Source organism: Diorhabda sublineata, chromosome X (assembly GCF_026230105.1).
Source record: "Diorhabda sublineata isolate icDioSubl1.1 chromosome X, icDioSubl1.1, whole genome shotgun sequence".
Lineage (NCBI taxonomy): Eukaryota > Metazoa > Arthropoda > Insecta > Coleoptera > Chrysomelidae > Diorhabda > Diorhabda sublineata.
Window position 1 is genome coordinate 25,577,924 of NC_079485.1, and position 19,365 is coordinate 25,597,288.

Sequence of the window (19,365 nt, forward strand, 5' to 3'; positions counted from 1 at the left end):
AGCATAAGCGTCGAAATTTGTTTCTTTTTTTAAATAGCAAATCATCCATATTAACTATGAAGAAACAAAAGATATAATTTTCTCTTCGATAAAAATCAATGACACTACTTTCTTAAGACTTTTTGATTAGGCCTTTTTCAAAAAAATACCGATAAACCAACGATACACAATTCATGAGAAAACTTGGAGCCAATTTATTCGACTTTACTCATTATAAATTATCTTTTATATCTTCTATTAACTAGATATCTCAAAATGGTAGTTCTAGACAGAGTAAAATGGTAGCCACTAGTTATATCAAGGGAGTACAATGGTTTTTGGCTAGAACTTTCTTCACAATAATGATCATTTTCTACATAGTCTGAAGCCTATTTGCGTACAAATTTAATAGTTTTAATTTTGTGATCAAAAATAGTGTCAATTAAAAAGCCATCAGTAGACAAAGGAACTAAAATAGTTCTACTGAATGAGTGTCAATTTTTGGAGCTTTGAGAAAAGGAGATCTTCCATTTTACTTACCAAAATTAGTATTTTTGAATCGTATGAAATAATTGAGAAAAGAGGTCGAGATAATAATTGAATAGATCATTCCAATGAGGCACATTTTTAGAAAACAAAAAAGAAAGTGTGAAGCGCCAATGTTTAAGTGGCAACTAGTAAAGAAAGGTTATGGTCATTTATCACGACTTGGGAGTTCGCATAACTGATAGAATGAGTGAGCATGATTTTCGGGAATGTGTATTTTTGGAAGGCTCCGTTCGGCGCTACTGACTAGCGTTGCGATGATATGCGACGGTCCAGCGTAACCTGGGCGCTCAGTGCGGGACTTTTATGTGACCGGTGTAGTGACAAGAAGCCATGGAGGTCTACCGAAGATCCTCTGGGCTGCTGCTGCTTCTTGGATTGTCTCTTCTCGCCACTACCTTGCAGGGTACGTTTACAAAATGTTCTTCAACAAATTATTCAACCCAAATGAATTATGCTTAAAGTGTTAAGTGCGTGGGTTAGAAAGTCGTTCTAAGGTTCGAGTTACGGTGAAATTTTAAAGTCGCAGGTGGCATTTTTCACACGCTTTTTTTCGTTATATAATTTAAAAAAAAATTGGTTTTCGATTCATAATATATGTTACGTTATTTTTGGATGAAGTAACAGTCTAATAATAAAAATTTCCTACACATAAGTATACTCCGAAAATAACTAATAATATGTTTTTAGTTACATTTATTAAAAACCATCGTTCTACACGAGAAATTTCTACGTTTCGTTCACATTAATAGAAAAATAAGTAATTACAAACTCTTATCTATCTAAAAGTAGCCGTGTAGTTATTATTTCATTATAGGCAACAAGCCAACAAAGGATACCCTAGACTGTTACATATTTAGACCACGATATATTATGTCCATGAAAATTGCAAAATTTTAATATTGAAAACATTCTAACCGCAATATATCTACTTTTTACCGTTTTAACCATTGATTTATATAAATGTATGGGAAATTTCAATAAACGCCATATAGAAACAAACACAAATGAATTTCCTTTGAATGTATTAATATACCTGAAAGATATTTTGGAATCACGGGAAAAAATTCCAATAATAAACCTTAACGCTATATCAGCTAATATATGTTTAATTTGAAAAAAAAAATGCAGCTCTCAGAGTGGAAATATGCCAAATACACACAATAATTTTTAAACTGAATTTTATAATATTATAATAAAATTCCAATTTGTTTCGTTAAAACTTTAAGAAATAGTTTAGGCATGTATAGTATATCGCCTAGTTCGGAAACTAAGTTTTTTCGTATCACAATGATGGTGATAATTTATAGCTAGCAATATTGGAATAATATGCAGACTATACATTACGTATACCAACGTAAACAACCCAGAACAAAAATGACTGTCATAATTATAAAAAAGGCTCAAAAATATAGTATTAAACCTAAAATATGAAATTTTTAATTAAAAATGAATTTGAAGGTGTTGTCCTGCTTTGAGTAGTCTTTTTTAGTCTTGTTTTGCTCATATCTAAGCAAAAAATAGGTCCATTGATACTAAAAAATATCATTTCTTGTTCCTGTTCTGTTGGTATAAAAATAAGTCATATTTTTACAAAATTGTATCCTTAACCTGTTCATACTGAATTTACACAATTTGGAAATATGTATTGAAGTGGGCGTCAAATTCTAAAATGATGACGTGAATACTGAAAGTTAATCTGATGAAAAGCAACGTATGAATGGTAGTATTGGTAACAATAACATAACTAATAATGTTGGTAGCATTTAATTTTAATCAACAAAATATAATTCTGTAAATATGATGCTATTTTCGTGGATGTCCTTAGAGTGATTCTAAATTGAGAACAATATTTTTCAGTTCTAACTTTGTAATTATTTATTCACTAGTTATATAACATGGGAGATGTTTGATACTGTAATTATTACAAAATTTCTAAATCACTATGCGTTGCTAGATACTGAACAAATGGATCAAATGAATGATCATAGTTCTCTATATTTTAATGTTAATTGATCTTGCTCCTTTTCAATTTTAAATATACCCAAGTGTTAAGTTATTATATATTATATTATTATATATATTATAGCACTTTGGATTTTATTAGCTGTATAGCGTTCGATTGATTATTTTAATGTCAGGTTATAAAGTTTATAGCTATTTTATTACCGAAATAACCGTTGATTTCAAAACATTTAAATTATGAGGTTAGACCAGATTATAAACACGATTATACAGTTTTCTATTTAAAGATGATAAGTTCAAGTTCCTCTAAATCAGATTTTGCAGTTGAGTAAAACATATTGTAATTGATGACATGATACCTTTTTGTATACTGTTTAAACTATAAGTGTACTGATTATTCAATCAGGAGAAACTTTCTCCAATTTTCAACTGTAGTTGATTTATACGTTTTTTTATCAAAAGGTTGAGAACAAAACGACATCAACTTGTCATCATTCTCTAGACAACTTTAAGTATGCTCCAACCAAATAGATTCAGAAACTGATTTATCTTCACACGTTCTCGAGAAATGTCAAGATGTTTGTTGACAGAAGAGAAAAATAATGAATTAAAATTAAAATGAATATATCGGCTGTTCTCAAACCTATCACTAATTTATCTCGGCGTTCTGAAATGTCCGAATTCAACTGAATTCCAATCGAAAGAAAAAATACAATTTATTAAATAAATATGTATAACGTTTTTTTCTGTAATTAACATACCTAAATAATTTTTGATTCTATAATTATTTATTATAATTGGAAATCATCTTAACGCAAAATATTCGTCCAGACACTTGCTTGAGTTTTTAAAAATACAAATGTTTATAAAACAATAGGGAAGGGTACTGAAACATCTGTTTTCTATAATAGTTATGGATAATATGATTAAAGCAACAAAAAAAGAGTCGTGTTTCCAATAACCTCATGATAGGTGAATTTACCAAAAGGTATTTAATAAATAATACCAAGACATGGGAAAGACAACTACTCGTACATAGGAAAAATCAGATGGTTAATGTTGGAAAGTCAAAACTAGATACATGGGAGAAGAAAATGAACAGTTGAAGATAGCGATCGATGGAGGAAATTAGAACCAGGCGAAATGATTGAATATTTAGAGGTGACAATACACAGAGGAGGAGCAGACGGAAATGAATGAATTTCTCGTGATTCAAGACTCTATCTTATCCGTTTACCCATTCAAAAACGACGGTGTTCAAGACAGCAGGGTACTGCCAAATACAACAAAAAGCAGAACACAAACAAATAAGATGAAATACTTAAGAAGAGTGAAAGAAATAACACGTAGACAGAATCAGAAACTAAACAAAAAGTGGAAGGATTAAATATTTAATCAATAGCTGAAACGGTAAAAAACAAGCTAAAAAATTTTGGACAAATGGTTAAAATGATAAATAAGAGACCATTAAAGGTATTTGGGAAGCACGATCAAATAACAAAAGGAAGAGAGGTAGACAAAAGGAAAGGAGGATTCAATAAATAGCAGGAATATTAGGAGAAATATTGCACCGAGCAAGAACTATGGCAAAAACAGAAAAGTTTTAGGTCGACAGAGCCTCATGATCATATGTCTAATGAAGTTTTGAAAATTCACACAAAATCTTGTCTATTTTCGATAATTACACATTTTCAATCATAAATTGAAATGAGAATATTGTAATTATTGAAAAAAAATACTTAGAAAGTAACATAACTTTTGATCGGCTTCCTTTTAGATATAGTAAATAATATACAGATTTAAAAAAAATTAATTATAACATTATAAAGTGTACAATTTATCACTTAAATGTTGTGTATAAAATTCACACATATGGTTATTAGTTTGCTGAATTTAAACGTAGTCGTACAGACACCGATGATGGCGAACGTTCGGTCGTCCAATTGAAGTGGTTACTCCAGAAAACATCAAAAAAGTCTAAAAAAGTTATATCTAATCGTATATTGAAATTGCGTTAGATAGCTGAGGTCGTAAAGATATCAGAAGGCAGTGTGCTTACAATTATGCATGAACATTTGACCATGAGAAAGTCTTTTTAAAGTGGGTGCCGAGTTTACTCACAGTCGATCAAAAACAACAACGTGTTGATGATTTAGAGCAGCGTTTGGACATGTTTATACGTAATAAATCAGATTTTTTTTGCGTCGATATGTGACAATGGATGAAACATGGATCCATCAATTCACTTCGGGATTAAAACGATCATCATCTGAGTGGACTTCAGCCGGTGAATCACGTCCTAAGGGTCCAAAGACACAACTGTCAGCTGGGAAGGTTATGGCTTCAGTATTTTGAGTTGCGCTTAGAATATTGTGCATCGCCTATCTCCAAAAGGGAGACAAAATCAATAGCGAATACTACATACAGTTGTTGGATTGTTTGAATGCAAAAATCAAGAAAAACGGACTCATATGTGGAAGAAAAAACCAATGTTTCACCAAAACAATGCACCGATTCACAAGTCGTTGGCAACGATGCTTAAATTGAACGAATTACACTTCGAATTGCTTCCTTATCCACCGTATAGTTTAAATCTGGCCCCCAGTGACTACTGGCTATTTGTTGATCTCAAAAAAAGCTCGCCGATAAGAAATTCAACTCAATTGAAGAAACAACTGAAGAAACTGAAGCCTATTTTGAGGCAAAAGACAAATCCTTCTACAAGCACGGTATCGGGAAGTTAAAGATGCATTGGATTGTTTGTATTTCTCTTGAAAGAGATTATATTTATGAATAGAATCGATTTTTTGGAAACTTGTCTTTCTCTTAGTTTGTTCCACGACTTATTGAGTGATGTGTTATGTCGATTGAAATCTTTCATAATATCGACTATCATTTTTAGTGTTATACCTTCCATTTAAAACAGATTGGTCACTCTGAATTCACGAATATGCTTTGCTATAACCCTGTAAATTTATAACATAGTTATGAATTCTCAAAAGCACTATGAAAATCCCTTATAATCCTTAGAACCTGTATAATATGATCCTAGATTTTTTCTGAAACTATGATCGGGTTAACCTGATCATGACCTAAATTTTCGGAAACTAACCTGGATCCCGTTCGTTCATTGTTGTTCCGAAATTGATCGTGTTAATCTGCTGGTAGTTATATGAGATCCTTTCTACCCTGGTAGACATCGAAAAGACCCTGGCAGAATAATTATTGATTTTATAGAAAAATCGCATATGGTTAGCTTCTTTTTTATTTGCACTACCAGAAAAATACTATTAAATAATTTACACCCCCAAAAAATCGGAGAAAACTAGAAAATAGCGTGCCCTCGGAAAACGTATACTTCTGACAGAAAAATGAGAGCTTTTGATTAAATCTATAAGTAAATAGTTTTATTTTAATATATATAATCTAAATGTGCCAAATTATTCATTTGCAATCCTCTAAGAATCGAGAAAAAATGATTTTTTATTGGCGGCTCAATTGCTTCAATGGTTGTACCTTCTGCTGATCCTGATTCTAGCAGAAAATTTATTCAATTTAAACCAAAATTACACATAATTCGCTTTGTTATCATTTGTACTATCTATAAATTATCATTAACTAATTTGCACCCTCAGATAAAGTGAAGAAAAGATAAATTTTCCTTCTAAAAAATTACTATCCTCACAGAAAAAAAATTAGATCTCAATGAAAAAAAACTATTGGCTATTTTAGTTTTATATCATCCCTTCAATCTGTGGTAAAGTCATAAATAGAAGACTTAAATAGAATACATATTTCGATCAGTCTTTTAAATACTCAAGAATAAGTAAACAGCAATCGACGTTATTATTATATATTTTGCAATGTTGCTGATGTTTGCAAATGTTCCAAACAATACGTAATCACATTGTAAATATTCAAGGTACCTATTTTAACAATATCTGCAAGACCATGACAACTACAGTTAGATGTGGTTATACTTTTCCACCCTTACGTTTATTATTAAGAATAGTTAGTTTATAGCGTTTCTTTGTAGTTTTTATCGAACTCCTGGTGCTAGGTGACTAATTCCTTAGTTATAGGGTATTACTGCTTAGAAGGAATTATTCTTATTCTTAACAATTATACTAAATTATTAAATTGTTCACCAAAGCTGGTAAATTTGAGTTGAAATACTAAGTAGACTGTTTATTCTATTCTTATCATGCCATCTTTATCCCAGCTCAAGTAAAATCTTTTGACTTTTTGACTCATTTTGGTAGCTGCAGAAACCAATTTTGCCACGTTTTATTGTCACCCCAACACGTTCAGGTATGAATAAAAATGATGATTGATAATTAATGTCTTTTATTTTATACATCCGATCTGTTATAATCTATCCACAGATAAACCAACGAATATTTATTGAATTGTTTCCACTTTTGTTATAAATCATAAAAATTTTATTGAATAAAACATGCTATGCTATACATATTTATATTTACGGAATACAAAACGGGTTGAACTCTTTTACTTTACTCATACCCTTTCGGTCTGCGCTATGAAAATAATATTTTTGTACTTCCAGCTTCAGGATTTTCTACTGTACATGCGCAGAATTTGCGGCCATTGGAGGATTAATTAGAATTTTTTTTCGATTTTTAGAGGAGTGCATATAGAAAATGTTATTTAGTTGGAACAAATTAAAATTAAGCTATTTACTCTTCGATTTGATCAAAAACTTCCATTCTTATATAAGAAGCATATGTTTTTCAAGAGCCGGTATTTTCATCGCGTTTTTAGGGGGTGCAAATTATATAGGAGTTTTTTCTGGTATTACAAATAAAAACGAAGCTGGCCACGTGCGATTTTAATATGAAATCAATCGTTATTCTGTTAGGGTCTTTCCGGTCTGGTAGACCAGTGGGTAAATGCTATCAGCTGCCGGCTTATTTCATTTGTATATGGTTTTTGGAACTTTAAAAATTGTTTATTTCCCTAAATGGTTGTCTACTATTAATTCTCATAAGCATTATCGTGATAGGTTACTTAGGTTTACGATTTTTATAATTTTTGGTAAAATATTAATAATATTAAACTTCATTGAAAAATCCGTGTGGTAGTATGGGGGGCTGTAAATCGTTGATAACTGATCAATAACAATTATTAAAAATCTAGAGTGTATTATACAACTAAAACTAAAAAATCATAAACGAATTAACGCACACATAAAAATCAGAAGTTCTTGTAGATCATGTTTGAAACTTCCACCAAAAATTCGACATTCGGAAATTGTTATCAAAATCTCGCTAGGAGCCGTAATCATCTGATAAGTGATTTACCTTAACCCAGGTTGTAGTTTCCTTAAGTGATTTCGAGAACTAAGATGAATTATTATAAATATCTTAATAGAAAAATAAAAGTAATAGTTTGCAATTTATAATGTTATTGAAGTATGGTATTACGCAATTTGAATAAATAAAAATTTCTGTTTAGATTAAGATTTAGATTACAATTTTTCTTAATTTATAAATATTTCTTCCACACAGGTTTATATGAAATGAAATTATCGATTGATTCTGCTAAATGTACTAAATATAAAAAATTGTGTAAAATATCAAATAATTTACATTTGTTGTCTTACAATATTATTTAAGAAAGCAACCTTAAAATACTCATCTTCAGTTTCTATAAAAATAAATAAGGTCAACTCTACCTTGAAACTAATTTTCAAAGCTTTGGAGAGATGTGGGCGTACTTACATTAGTTAAATCCAAAAATATATAGTGTACCAAACAGAGTAATTAAAAATATATTTATACCACAAGGATAGTAATTTTCAATAACCAGAACAGGGAAAACCACGAAGGTGTCATTTTACTAGGTAATTGGCATACGATAAACGAAATTTCAATTATTTCCCAAGAGATCTTTTTTACAATATAAATAAACCGTACTGGAAGATAAATGTTTCAAAAATTCGAGAGCTAAACTAATAATTAAATTTTGATGAGTTAGATTCAGAACTTTATATAGTACTATATGGTGGCTAAAAAAAGAAAAACTTTTTCCTGCAATAATTATGGCACCATACAACTCCCATAATCCTAAAGGTACTTCTCAGAAGCAAGCAAGCTCTATAAAATATAATACTGATGAAATTTCAGGTGGTTCCAAACTTGAGGGCTCTTATACTTTCCCCAGTTGTACTCATACTAGTTCTTCCACTATTTATTAATAATATGATTTAGCTTTCCTTTATTGGTAGGGATATTTAGGATAAAAATAACCATATAATTACATTAACTGTTATATTTTTAATGAGTTGTGTGCCATTTTAACGAATCTCACGGATAAGCTGAAATAAAAGAATTTGAAAACATGGGTAGAAAATATAATAAGCGTGGCCTACCCAAATTTAATTGACCGTACTTTGCAACATCAATTTGATCGAAAGTATTTCGGTTTAAAACAATTTGCAATGCTTTGTAATAAGTAGATGTACTATCTACTCTCAAAATTTTCTCTTTGATTGTCCATTATTCGTGATACTGAGTCTAGATATCAAGGGAAATATTATTTTCTTCTGCATTCTATTAATTTAGTCTTACCATTATTGTTCTGAAATATATTCATTTCTAAGCTTTCCCCAAATATTTTTCTTATGCTAGAGCATATTGTTCTTTCTTCAAAGTTTCATTATAATTTTGAACAATAAATTTGAATTAAATCAGAAGTCCCTTTACTTATATAAATGTGGCAACGTTACAGGACAAGAATATACAAATAATAATTAACTATTGAGAGAGTAATTTATTTGACCTTTAGAACTTAATGTTATTGGTAGTAAATTTCTACAATTCTAGCATGAGCTACATAGAGGAAATATGTAATGGGGAAAGAAGGTCCCACAACAATATTCACATAAGAAAACTATAAAACTTCATATACCCATATATATAATATGGAGAGTTTCTATAAGTGAAAGCTGTTCCGACTAAGGAAGACAAAATGGCAATGATTTCTCTATCCTTCGAGGTTCCAGCTCGTTTCTGCGCATTCTCAAGCATGCGGAGTATAAATAAAGTGTCTCGAACGAGAGAGAAAATGAATATTGTCGATACCTTAACATAGAGACGTTTTTTCCCATACTAACTGTACATATAGAAGTATTATATATATGCATTTACCCATATGAGTAATCATTGACATTACGTGTTTTACAATGAGTTGTTTTGCATAATTCACATTTTAGTGATTCACTTTTAGCAGTTACATATTTCTTTATTATAATCATGGGCTGTAGTTAGGTTAGGTTAGGTTAGTGGTTTTAACAATGTAGCATAGCGCTTCGAAAGGTAAAAGGAGCTACCCGATCCATTCCTTTCAGCGTCGTTGGCTGTTGTTGGAAGAAATATGAATTTTCAATGCATATTATCAGGTTTTTGTATCAATGAAATGAGCAACATAATTTTTTTTTCTATTTAGATTGCATGTAAAACAGTAATTTGTACATTATTAATTTCAATACCAAAATGATCTGTCTGGAATTTCGATCTCTAATTTAGTAATAACTAAGCATCAAACAATCACGTTTAAATTATCAAAGTAATTCAATATAAACTAGGTAAATGTTATGTCACTATGTAGGTGCTAATAATAATATTTAACCTCAGAAAATGCCGTAAAATTCACTCGAATTCTCATTTCTGTTTATTGGAATAGCATACGAGTCTTGGGACAGAATTTTGAAATTTTTTAGCTGTGTATTGATCAATATTGAGTTATCAGGTAATCTACAAAAAAAAATTTTACTATAATCATTAACCCTTTCAGTCCAGCCATCTTCTAATTTGACAATAATGCAGCTTTCTGAATTTCAGTTAACTGAGGAAGCATTAAGTACAATCTTACTTCAGCTGAACTCAAATTAATTACTGAATTATTTGTCACTAAGAATGACAGTGACATTAGGTAGGAACTGCGAGTTACAGTACCAATTAAGTACGATAAATATGAAAATCATGTATTGTTAAGACAACATTGGAAACAAAAATTTAAAGCAGCTGTGACACCAAGGAAAATATGTGAAATTGAAGAGGAACATACAGTTGATGAGCGAATGGCACATCGTTATTTTAAACGTTTTAATACGCGTAGTAGATATTTGACGCTAATAGAGTCATTGAGGTTACAAGGCAAGCAGTAAAAAATCATACATCGTCGTTTAAAATCATTAAGTAAGATCTATAAAAGTTGTCCAATAGTGCCACACGAATTAACCGAGTTGTTAGCGAAATATCGAGTAGAGATCCATGCACTACCAAATGATGATCATTTTATTAGGACGCATTGCGATGAAAAATGAATGTCTTGTTGTGTGTTCATGAAGGTTTAGTATACTTCGAAATCATTCAAGATGGTCAAGCTATCAATGCTTTGATATATAGTGGATACCTGATTGGAATATAAGAGGTTTGATCGGAGAAATATCCATGTTTGATTAACCGAAAGTAGGCTCTCTTACATCAAGACAATGTTAAACCACATACTGCGAAAGATACGTGAATCAAGATCGAAGAACTTGGTGGTATTGAACTCCTACACAGAGCCAACATTTAGTCCGGACCTTGCACAGTCTGATTACTATTTATGCAAATTCATGGTGAACTTTTTTCGTGGGAACAATTGAAACCAAAGAAAATGTTGAAAATGCATTGCGACAATTTTTTGCATCTAATCCCAAATATAATGGTTTACCGAGATCTCATGAAGCTTTTCAGAACGTTGGGTTAAAACTATAGGATACGTTGGAACATACTTCGAATATTAAAGCTTTCTTTTTGTATGATTATTTAATGACAAAGGAAATCGGCATTTATGAGAGACCTTCTACTCCTATAGCATCATAGTGTATCTGGGTACAAGATATTTTTTTGATATTTATATATTTGCTTCATCTTTATCTCAAGACAATTTCGGAGAACTTCTGAAACATTCAGACACATGGAACGCCACCAAGCATTTCTCACATCCTCATCATTTATTTTTTTAAGTAATGAACACATTTTGCAAATACTGGACGGGTGTGCTTTGACGAATTTGTCATGGGAAGTGTACCCATTGTCCAGCCTGTAATCGTAAAGGACTCTTTCTTGCCTCGTTATATTCCCTAATATGCTTTCTGCAATGAGGGCTTTTTTCTGTTTTCGATTATTTTCACAATTTATATTATTATATAACAGTGACGTGAATTAGATATATCAATAAAAATATATTTTTTTCTGTTTAAAGTTGTGCAAGATGAAGTTGAGTCAGACGGTTCTTCCGATTTCTAATGTAGGTTAAGTTATTTAAATAAATAGTATTTTTATGGTGTACTTCCGCATCAGTGTAAATGAAGGCTAGCACTGATCATTTCTGTCGACTCCACCCATCCCACGATCACAATCGATGACTATCTTGGATTTTAGAATGGGATCCCTAGTTTTATCATCATTTTTACCAGTATTCGTCATGGGAGTATTTGATTCTTAGTTCCCACCATATGAATAAGTTTATTGCATCTTATTGCAGCTAAGCAAAATTTAGATTTATTTTGTGAGTGGGTGTTATATTTGTCTTAATGTAACGAACTATTACTACTGACTTATTTTTCAAATTTTGTTTGCTTGAATGTATTTCGTAATCTAGACAATATCTCGAACTGGATATGCGTTTTTTTGAATTTTTATGCCAAATCTTGTCCATCTGATTTGTAGGATTGGTCATAAATGAGGTGCGAAACTTCATCAATTATTCGTCGATAGACAGCTTCTTATAACATGAAAATATATAATATGGTTTCTTTCATGTAAACGTCACATTATAAGTTGAATAAAATGTAAGTATCTTCTCAGTAGATCGCCCTATTCCTCATGGAAGAGTCATTGTTATCGAACTAATTATCATTAAGCTGCATGCTTTTGCTTCGCAAATCTGTTAGTTTCATCTGCAATCATTTGGAAAGAATCGTTAGAAAAAATATTTTTATAAACGTCGTATGGTGTAGGATTTCGTCATAAATTCAGTTATGCCAGCGACATAAGCCTGATATTCCAGTTAAATGTATTTTGAATATCCAAACTGAGTTTGTATTCCAAATATTTTCCCCATTTTCACTTTTTTACTTGGTAACTCACGAACTACGTAGTATTCATCTATCACTTGACGTTTCAGATTGACTATTTGAACAATCCAAATTGTTTTTCGAAGATGTTAAATCAGTTGAATTATTTCAAATTTACTTTCACCATAAGTTTTCAAAAGCAATTTTTCCATTTCAAATTAATGAGATAAAATATTACAGCGCATCGAGATCGTTGACTACTGCTGGTGGCTACTTGGGGAATGAAGTTGTTTTCAATCATTTTTTTATACATGAAATGATAATGCAAACACAGATCGACGTCAATACCATAATATAATTGACCAACGATGCGCCGGCTTTGTGTGTCAATGCTTTAAATGGTAATCTGATTTAATGAAATATTTGTGACCAGTACACTGTTAATAAAGTTACTTTGCTAACGATTAAATGAAAATTATCGTTTGTAGTAGCCAGTAAAGATGAATTAAGCTTGATTGTAATTTTTATATTAACCCGTAACAATTAATTACGTTGAAAAGAAATTGATTGATTCAATAGTAATAGTACTTACTACTTAGTCAATATGGCGTAGTAGTTTTCCAAATGTGATAAAACCTTGACATTATTTTAAAAGAAATTCTTCAAATGTACTTGACATGATATGAAAACTATTCAATATAGCTTTTACGTGAAACTGTACATTATTAACAAGATATTTTTAAACTGAATATAAATAAATCTGGTTAGTAATTCACAAAAAGAGACCAATGTTACGGCTGTGACGTAATGTTTGAAAAAATGCCAAAAAATATAAGGTTTTTTCTGTTTTCAATGATTTTCACACTTTTTATTATTATATAATAGTAACGTACATTAGATATAGTAATAGAAATCATTTTGTTCTGTTTAAAGGTGTGCAAGGTGAGGTCGAGTCAGAAGGTCCTTCCGAATCCGAATGCAGGCCGTACATCGAGAAGGCTTTGAAGGAGCTGGAGGCTGGCGAAGCTACCGTTATTTCATCGGCGGAAGAAGGCGATGGCGATAGCAAAGAAGATATTCCCACAGTAGAGATAACTACTGACGACTCCACTCACCAAGAAGGTGAGGGAGAAAATGACGACACTAACGATGATGAAAGTAAAGAAAATGATCAAATTGTTTCCGAAAAAATCGAGCCAGAGGTACGACCCACTGTTATTCAAAAAATTGCTTCATTTTTCCAAAAAGTTTTTCAGAGAACTCCAAGCAAAAAAGAAGGAGCAGCAAATGACAGCAAGAAATCTGAAGATAAGGTATTAAAAATTGAATTTAAAGTGCATTTTCCCTCATGACCTCAACATGATAATAACAATGTTCTTTTTATTCTTATAGTCTTGTTTTGTTAATATTCTAATTCCCTCTACGGTCTTTCACGTTTCCTTTATTATTATTTTGTCGACCTAACTATTATTATTATTTCTCATTACGATTCTGAATCGGTTGTGCTCTACTTTTCAACACATTATATGATAATATCATATAATGTCATTAAACTGATAATAAGAGAATTCAATAAAGCATGTTTCATTTTTCAAAAAAAATATTAAACTATAAACCGTACAAACATATCTAAAAGAAATATTTGGCGTTGGACCAAAACATTCGCTTTCAAGGAATAAAGTTCTAAGTATTTGAAATTTGGAGAGATATGCAATAATTATTTAAATTTATTCACTGTTTAGATGAGGTTAAATTCATTCTAGATATTATTCCATATTATATCAAAAGTAAAACTGTGATTGAGGAATTGATACACGGTATTATCTTTCCAATTTCCCTGAAAGTATTCTAACATGATCATAGTCAGATTCTTCAAATATCTATATATAGTTCGGAAACTGCTAATAAACGAGATCTTTATACTTGGTATACACTCAGTCATTAAAGTGACATATCGAACTTATATACATGCTGTTCATTGAAGAAATTAAAGAGGAGGTTAGCAATAAATTAAATAGAAATAATCCTCCGCACAACTGGTGAAAATTTGGACAACCTATAATTGGAACTTACCTATTGTAAAATTGTATAAGAATATATTAACAAACTTTTCAAAATTTTCAGTATCTTTCAGATTTTCCTCACTTTAAACTATACCTGACTCCTTTGACTCTTGCTGCTTCATTAGGGGTTTTCCTATTATTTGCATAAAATTCATAAAGCAAATAATTCTTTTTAGCCAGAAGATTCTAGTGGAGAGCAGACAATCCAATCTGATGAAACTAACAGCAAAGAACTTGACACAGATGGTGATTCTAAAGAAGCTGAATTACAACAAGATGTTTCTAAAGAAGACGATGCAAATAATGAAATTTTAGAAACTGAAACAGAAAACATCGGTGACGATAGTACGGAAGGAGAAGATAAAAATGAAGAAATCGCTTTAGACGATGAAGAAAGTAATGAACAACCTGATTTAGAAAATAAAGATGAAGATGATAATAAAGAAGACGTTGAACAGCTACAGACTGAGGAAAAACAAATAGAAAATGAACAAAACGATGATAGTAAAGAACAGGTTGACCAAGATAGTGACAAAAGTGAAGAACGTGGTGATAGCTTAGAAGAACACATAGAAGCAGAAATTCAACAGCAAGATAGCAAAGAAAATGAACAAACACAGGAAGACGAAGATCAAAAATACAGTACTGAAGGTCCAAGCCAAAGCGCTGAGGATAATGTTCAAAGTGAAGAAAATAAAGTCCAAATTGCAGAAGAAAAGAGCGAGACAAAGAATGACACTATGGAACATAATAATGAAAATGAAGAAGAATACTCCCAAGATTTAAGAGATGATTCGAAAGAAGTTGAAGAGGATGATTCTCAAGAAGATAAGAAAGTTGAATCGACGGAGGTTCCAGAAAACGATTCAAAAGAAAATGAAAAAGAACGTTCAAAAGAAGATGAGAAAGTTGATTCAAAGGAGGATGAAGATGTTTCAAAAGAGATTCAAGGAGATCAGGCTACTACAACAGAGAATCCAAAAGAAGAAGATGAAAAAGATGTCGGTGGTGGTGATGATAGCACAGAAGGCACACAAGACCGATCTAAAAGATCTACTGATGAAGTAGATTCTAAAGAAGATCAGTCAACGGAGGAAAGCACAAAACCTGATGAAAATGAGAACGATTTAAAAGAAGATGAGAGCGACTCCAAGGAAAATATTGATGATGAATCTAAAGAAAAACCAGAAGCACAATCTGAAGAGCAGGTTAAGGAAGATAAATATGTTAGAGAAGAAGTGAAAGACGATAGAAAAGAAGACAAAGTAAAATTAACTGTGGCAGCTGACGATGATGATAATGGTAAGTGTCTAAATTATGGATTAAAAAATACAATTAATGTACAATTTTATTATAATATAGATGAAGAAAAGTCAGCAGGCGATGAAAAGGAATCAAATAAGCAGAAATCTGTGAGTGAAGAAACGGAAGATAATAGAAGCGAAGAAAGTACAGATGGTGGACCAGTAGAAGATCTATCATTCGATACAGAAATTCCAACTGATTTAAGATCTAGAGACCATGTCGAACAATTGCTTAAAGTGGATGATGACTCCTCAGAATCAGAAAAAATAATTAATAAAGTATCTGATATAACTTTAAGAGATCTCAAGAAACTTTACGAAAACGCTATCAAGCCCTTAGAAGTTTTATATAAGTATAGAGACTTAAGTAATAGACATTTTGGTGATTCTGAAATTTTCTCCAAACCACTAATCTTATTTATGGGTCCATGGAGTGGAGGAAAGTCTTCGATAATAAATTACTTGACTAATAATGAATTCAACGATACTGCTATAAGAACAGGTGAGACGACGTTAGAAATGATTCTAATCATATTACAAATTAGAAAAAATATTTATACATTTCAAAAAACTGTCTCTTAATAATACTTAGGTGCGGAGCCTTCACCCGCGTATTTCAACATTTTAATGTATGGAGAAGAAGCTGAGATAATTGAAGGTACCGAATTAGCTGCCGACTTTACATTCTCAGGTTTGCAAAAGTTTGGGCAAGGGCTAGAAGAGCGATTAAGAGGAATTCGGTTACCATCTAAATTACTTGAAAAGGTAAGTGAACAAGACAGTTCATAGTAGCATGCAACACTAAAAGGAATTTCATCAAATACCTCGGATCTTTCATGTCTTGTCTGATCGTTGTCTGACCGATAATTACAAAGGATTCGAATTTCTTCTTTTGTTTTTATTAGCGTCTGTACATAAATTGAGTGAACAAAGCAGTTCAAATGGAACTATATTTTTTAGGTTAACATTGTAGAAATACCAGGTATCCTTGAAGTAAGGAAACAAGTTTCAAGACTATTTCCATTTAATGATGCTTGTCAGTGGTTTATCGATAGAGGAGATATTATATTCTTGGTATACGATCCCTCAAAACTCGATGTTGGACCAGAAACAGAAGCAATTTTGGATCAGCTTAAAGGGCGAGAACACCAGGTACCATTTCAAATAATTTACACTACAATCATTAACAAAAATTGATCTTAGTAAATAAAGTTGTCAATAAAAATCTGTATGTGTATTATATGTGTAAATGGAAAGGACAGAAATTACATTATTTCCGATTGAAATGATTGCAGTAGAGCATTATTTTACATAATTTCTGATCAAAAATTTAATTTGTAGACACGTATAATTTTGAATAAAGCTGATCAAGTAAAACCAGAAGAACTAATGAGAGTGCAAGGAGCTTTGATTTGGAATATATCTCCTTTGATGTCCTCTCCTCAACCTCCAATTATGTATACAACGTCACTTTGGTCACGACCTTACGAACCATGGGCTCCTGTGAGATTACTACAAGCTCAGGAGAGAGCTTTTCTAAGAGATTTAAGAGGAGCTATTGATAAGAGAATCGAAAACAAAATAGCGAGTGCACGTAGATTCGCAGTAAGTATTAGGCAATTCTCATAAGTTCGGGGTTAGGTACTATATACTTCAGGGTACCCTAAAATTGTACTTATGCCCTTTTACGGGGTATCTGATTGTATGTAACTTTTCTATACCTATATGTATTTTGCATTTTGGTCAAATTTGAAAAAGCAAATCTTCGGAATTTCTGGAAGCGTTGGAGATATTCATACTGAATACACTGTTTACACCACTACTCACAATTCCACTGTCTGACGCGCGTCTCTGAAGACGATAACTTGGTTATCGAAACGGGCGTTAGACAGTGTAATTGTGAGTGTTGGTGTAGTCGTGATGTAAACAGTGTATTTAGTTTTGACTCAATGTTTTACTATAACGTTTATTCTCTTGTCTCTTTATTTGCTAACAAGAAAAAAATTAATATAATTTGAACCCAAATATATAAATACTTTTAATATCATTTGGTAAGATACATTACAGTAACCGTGACAGAATGACAACAAACAATATAATGAAATGATCATTTATCCCTTATCAAAATGGAAAAAATACGAAATAAATGCTAAGTTTAATGAATTAATGTATTTTTAGGTGCGTGTGCGTAACCACGCTAAAATGGTGGACTGTTATCTCACAACCTACTACAATCACAAATCAGTCTTCGGAAATCGTAAACAAGTCGCCGATGCTATAATTGAACATCCTCAAGATTATCATATTTACGAAGGTCTTTCTACTCTAACCAATATATCTCGTTACGATCTTCCAGATCCAGATGTCTACAAAGATTTCTTCAAGCTAAATCCATTGTATGAATTCCAGCAACTTTCCTCTACATGTACCTATTTTAGAGGATGTCCTATTAATAGGTTAGATATCGCTATTGCATACGACCTTCCGGAATTACTAGGAACGCATAGAAAACGGGTAGAAACCGCATTAGCCGAGGCAGCTTCTGGTACACAACAGCAAACTTCAACGCCTGGTAGTTGAGCTGATACCTACTAGTTCCAAGTATTAACCTCACTTGTACATTCAAGTCATGTGAATACTGAGCAACTGATTTTATCCTTGAAATTTGATTCCGGTTATTCTAAATGACTCCAATACCCAAATTTAATGCATCTCATGACCTTTAAAAGACTGGTTCACGTTTTGGGATAAACATCTTATTTTCACATAAGACTTCATGGACTCATTAAGTTTTAAAACATCGCGATATGTTCAATTTTCGGAAGTCGATCGAAACCTAGAATAATTACTCGTAATAGGGATATATAAGTATAAGTAACTAGTAAATTAAACGACTTTTTGAAAATTATTGTCACTCGCATATTGAATATTAAGCATTAGTGCAACGTGGTCATTTTGGAACTGATGTAAACTTATTTATGTGGACTTCGAAGACAATTTAGCGCCATGCTTACATAATATTTTTTCATTCTGTTTGACTCATTTTCGATCGAAAAATTGTTATTAGCTAACTAATGTGTTCGTTCAGAATAAAAGAATGTTATAATTATAGTCTCCTGCCAGTGTGTTGATCGCATTTAAGAGTTCTTGCTATCGGAGTGTTCATGCATCCAGCATTCGATTTCAAAGAGAGTAGTTTAATTATTTTGCCGCCAGATGTACAATTCCTTACTAAAATTTTGAAAATACTGTGGTTTATTGTTGTTATGTGTAGATTGAATGTCCAGAGATAATTGAAACGTTGTACTTAGTTATTATATCTGTTCTTTTTCATTCGAATTATTTATGAATAATAACACGTAAGAAGACATTACTATATAGGTTAAGTAAATGAATAAAATAAATATATTTACCTTTGTAT

At 31.6% G+C, this 19,365-nt stretch overlaps 1 protein-coding gene across 1 annotated transcript; it reads left to right on the top strand.

Annotated features, from left to right (window-relative positions):
* The first annotated feature begins 708 nt into the window (after window positions 1–708).
* LOC130451456 (uncharacterized) lies at window positions 709–19,364 on the top strand. Its single transcript, XM_056790473.1, has 8 exons — window positions 709–931; window positions 13,511–13,890; window positions 14,817–15,942; window positions 16,003–16,446; window positions 16,537–16,709; window positions 16,905–17,096; window positions 17,286–17,549; window positions 18,123–19,364. The coding sequence occupies exons 1-8, from the start codon at window positions 859–861 to the stop codon at window positions 18,522–18,524; spliced, it is 3,054 nt and encodes a 1,017-aa protein (XP_056646451.1). The 5' UTR covers window positions 709–858; the 3' UTR covers window positions 18,525–19,364.
* Window position 19,365: the final 1 nt, after the last annotated feature.

What these genes read in the sequence shown, in the direction of transcription:
- LOC130451456 (XM_056790473.1), top strand. Translation starts at nt 859, where the DNA reads ATGGAGGTCTACCGAAGATCCTCTGGGCTGCTGCTGCTTCTTGGATTG. An exon ending in CATCTAAATTACTTGAAAAG is followed by an intron (nt 16,710 to 16,904) that starts GTAAGTGAACAA and finishes TATATTTTTTAG; the next exon opens with GTTAACATTGTAGAAATACC. An exon ending in TTAAAGGGCGAGAACACCAG is followed by an intron (nt 17,097 to 17,285) that starts GTACCATTTCAA and finishes TTTAATTTGTAG; the next exon opens with ACACGTATAATTTTGAATAA.